Source organism: Juglans regia, chromosome 3 (assembly GCF_001411555.2).
Source record: "Juglans regia cultivar Chandler chromosome 3, Walnut 2.0, whole genome shotgun sequence".
Taxonomy (NCBI): domain Eukaryota; kingdom Viridiplantae; phylum Streptophyta; class Magnoliopsida; order Fagales; family Juglandaceae; genus Juglans; species Juglans regia.
In genome coordinates this window covers 12216954-12220486 of record NC_049903.1, presented here as the reverse complement: position 1 = coordinate 12220486, position 3533 = coordinate 12216954, and the positions used below count along the sequence as shown (strand labels likewise).

At 41.1% G+C, this 3533-nt stretch overlaps 1 protein-coding gene across 1 annotated transcript; it reads right to left on the bottom strand.

Moving 5' to 3' along the window:
• Window positions 1-670: 670 nt before the first annotated feature.
• LOC108990490 (cation/H(+) antiporter 15-like) lies at window positions 671-3010 on the bottom strand. Its single transcript, XM_018964478.2, has 2 exons — window positions 2114-3010; window positions 671-1918 (listed from the first exon to the last, which is right to left on the bottom strand). Exons 1-2 carry the CDS (start codon window positions 3008-3010, stop codon window positions 671-673), a joined length of 2145 nt encoding a protein of 714 aa, XP_018820023.1.
• Between the last annotated feature and the right edge of the window lie 523 nt (window positions 3011-3533).

Sequence of the window (3533 nt, the reverse complement as noted above, 5' to 3'; positions counted from 1 at the left end):
ATTATTAAAAAATTAATTTTTTTTTATATAGATCCATATTTTATTCATTTTTTTCAAGTAATTACACGACGGTTGTCCAATTCAGGATTACAAATATTTTTTTTCTTTTAATATTTATATATACTGTTGTGGCATCATAATAATTATTCTTAGCAAATTTATATATATTCTCTTGGATCATTTAACATGAATTAGAATCTTCATGACATGATATATAATAATTTCATGAGATCGATCGTTTGCTTTTAAACCTCTCTTCAATATAATTTTCACAACTATTTTTTGGTACAACTTTTACGTATGATCATCAGCACATGAACTATATATATAATTATATATGAACATGAAATGAAGATATTGTTTACGAGGCAAAAGGAGATGATCGTATGTCCTTAATTCTAAATTAAGCAGCTTAAATGTATTGTATAGAATATTAATTGCAAGCAAGCAAGCCATGATCTTGATCATAAACTGTTTTGACCAAATCTAACAAATTGGTAGCCATGATACGTACTACTTGCATGATCATGATCTGTATAATAATGAGTACTGCAATTCACGGTATTGCATGCACTCCAACAAAAGCTAGCTTAATTTTCTTAATTTAGCCATTCCCAAGTGGCCAGTCGTTATCAGATAGCACCATGCATCTTTGAGCTTTGCCAAGACCTCAAATTAAACCACCCATCACACGTTGCCGACTACTACTGAAATGCTCTCCCCTAGATGTGCCGTACGAGGGCAATCTGCCTCCATTTTGATGATCCCCAGAACCATACTTCTGCACCACTAGAACAGAGGAATTTAAGGCAAAGCTCGACGACACTAATACATCCCCAATTGCCCCTAGCTCCGGATTCTCGCTCCATTCTGATAGCCCCAACGTTAGCGGTGACGTCGTTTCTGTCCCTTTTCCCACTATATATAAATCATAACTATTATCCATTGCACTTATGGCGGACACCGTCTCCTCCCCATTGTTCACGATCTTTTCTATATACATTACTGACTTTTTGTCTACCGTCTTGAGCCTAAACTCATTTATATAGTTCTCGTCAATCGTGGTTTGTCTCTCCTCACCTTCACTGATATTTGTTTCCGACTCCATTTTCACTACGTTCTTGCCTGGAAGGAACCGCACCACTGTCAGGCTTATTCGGGGGTCCCCCACCATTCTACATGCATAAGCTAGTGCCTCGAGGTCGTCAGGGCCACCAATGAAGAGCATGGCAAAGTGGCACATAACAATATCATTAGGCCCGCCGGTACGCACAACTCCCGCTAATCCACGATCGACAAAGAGTCCCACGGAACACGGTGCATGAGCCAAAACGTTTAGATTTATGGCTCTATAATCGGCATTCTCGTCCTCCATTCGCCCATCAACTGTGAGGTGCTTGTGAAACGGGAGGAGAATCAACGCAACCCGCTTATCCTCGGCCAAGCTACAAATATCTTCGTGCATTGTACCATACGGTGACATGGCGGTGAGCGGTTGGACGGTGACCAGGTGGTTGTCATTCTCAAACGCTTCAAAGGCATTGATGATGAGGTTAGAGTCGGCCTGGGCGCGGCTGGGGTTATGGGCAGTGGATCTGGGTGTAGAATGGACAATAAGCATGGCGGAGGAGCGGCCTGTGAGCTCAACGAGGTGAAGGGCGAAGACGGTCATAGGAGATAGTCTGGTGGGATTGGAGACTTCAAGGAGGCTGACTATACCCGATACATTTCGCGTTGTATGGACACAAGAGAGGACTCGGAGTTCCGTGTCAGGATTTGATCTCTGTACAGTTCTGAGCCCATAAATATTCGAACCCTTTGATATGGGCCTATAGAAGAAAGACATGATTGGAGTCACGACACTCGTCATTACTAGGATTGCAACCACCATCACCGCGTAGTACTGTTCGTTCAAAATCTGGATGGCAAAGGCGAGTCATGATATATCCATAAAGAAAGTGTTAAACAGGCAATCAATTAACTTTACTTTCAAAGTATTGCAAACAAAAAGACGAATTTCAGCACAAAAATTTATACTAATAACACGAAAAAACTCCTTGGACCTTGACACACCCATAAGATAAATAGAAAAGAATGATTAGTAGCTAGGTACCTTTTTGTCCCACCCAACATTAAGGATAACAAGGGACAATATGCCTTTGGTATTCATAAGTAATCCAAGAGCCATACCATCTCGAAGTCGCATATCAAAGAAAAAGCAAACAATCAGAGAGCTCAAAATCTTAGCCATGCAAGCGAAGCATATCACAAGAAGCACCAAGAACCATGATGAGCTATCTGCAATCTTAGTGAAATCAATTCTCATCCCACAACTCGCAAAGAAAATCGGCAACATTATCCCCGGAACAAAACAATCTAGCCTATCTAAAAGCTCTTCCACCAAATCGCCTTTTGGAATGCTAAGCCCAAACACAAAAGCTCCCACAATAGAGTGTGCTCCAATTGCATCGGTGATGCATCCGCAGATAATTGCCCCGATGAGCATAAAACATGGATAGTACTCACTGTAGTGTTCCTTGTCTGAACTGTGGTGGTGAATTATCCTTTCAATGGTAGGACGGACCACGTACAAGCATATCAATGTGAAGAAAATTATGGCAATTATCGAGTACGGAGCAGTTTTGAGGTTGACTCCTACTGGTACCAAGACTGCAATAAAAACCCAAGCATACATGTCGTTGAGCATTGCCACAGACATGGCGATTCTCCCTATATCTGAGTGGAGGAGCTTGAGGTCTGCCAGAATTCGTGTGAGCACCGGGAAGCCAGTGATGGTGAGTGCGACTGCCCAGAACATGAAACCCTCGGTTGTTGCGGGATTGTGTGCGTACTTTTGCAGTAGAAAAAACAGGCCTATTCCTATCGCCATTGGGATTAGAATTCCTGTCACAGCGATACCCATTATTTTTTTTCCCACTCGCAAGAACGCGGAAACGTCGATTTCTAAACCGGTGAGGAATACATAGAAAAGAAGGCTCAAGTCTGCCATTGTCTCAACGAGCATGATCCCTCTTGTTGGAAAAATGCTTTGGAAAAACTTGAATCTCCCGAGTGCTGATGGACCTACGATACAACCAGCCTAAATAAAATGAAGAGACCATGTTCTTGTTGTTAGTTCCTGTTAGATGCATGCAAAAAATGTTTGATCATGTCCTTCGAGTGATCTTGTTATATACGAAAATTAAAGATAATCTTATTTGCACAATAGTTATATATGATACCAAGGGATATATTCTGCACAAGTACTAGCTAGCTAGCACTCTAGTTCAAAAAATCAATTGGTGTTAGAAATTAGATGCATATATATATTCAAGTTCTAATTTATGGCATTCGAATATTTCTGCAAGCTTGTTTTAAGAAAGATCGCAGAGAGCGATATTGCATCATCTGCAGTACTACATGACTTGCCAACATATATATTAATGTACTTACCACAATCTCGGCAATGAGAAAAGGCTGGTGGAGGGGTTTGAAGACTGTGAAGAGTAGGCGAGTGATGAAAAGAATAACGA

Excerpts from the sequence above, each read along its gene's own strand:
- LOC108990490 (XM_018964478.2), bottom strand. The coding sequence starts at position 3,010 with ATGGCAGACTTGAGCCTTCTTTTCTATGTATTCCTCACCGGTTTAGAA. Across the intron at positions 1,919-2,113 it reads ATGTTGGGTGGGACAAAAAG|ATTTTGAACGAACAGTACTA; the intron begins GTACCTAGCTAC and ends TTTGCCATCCAG.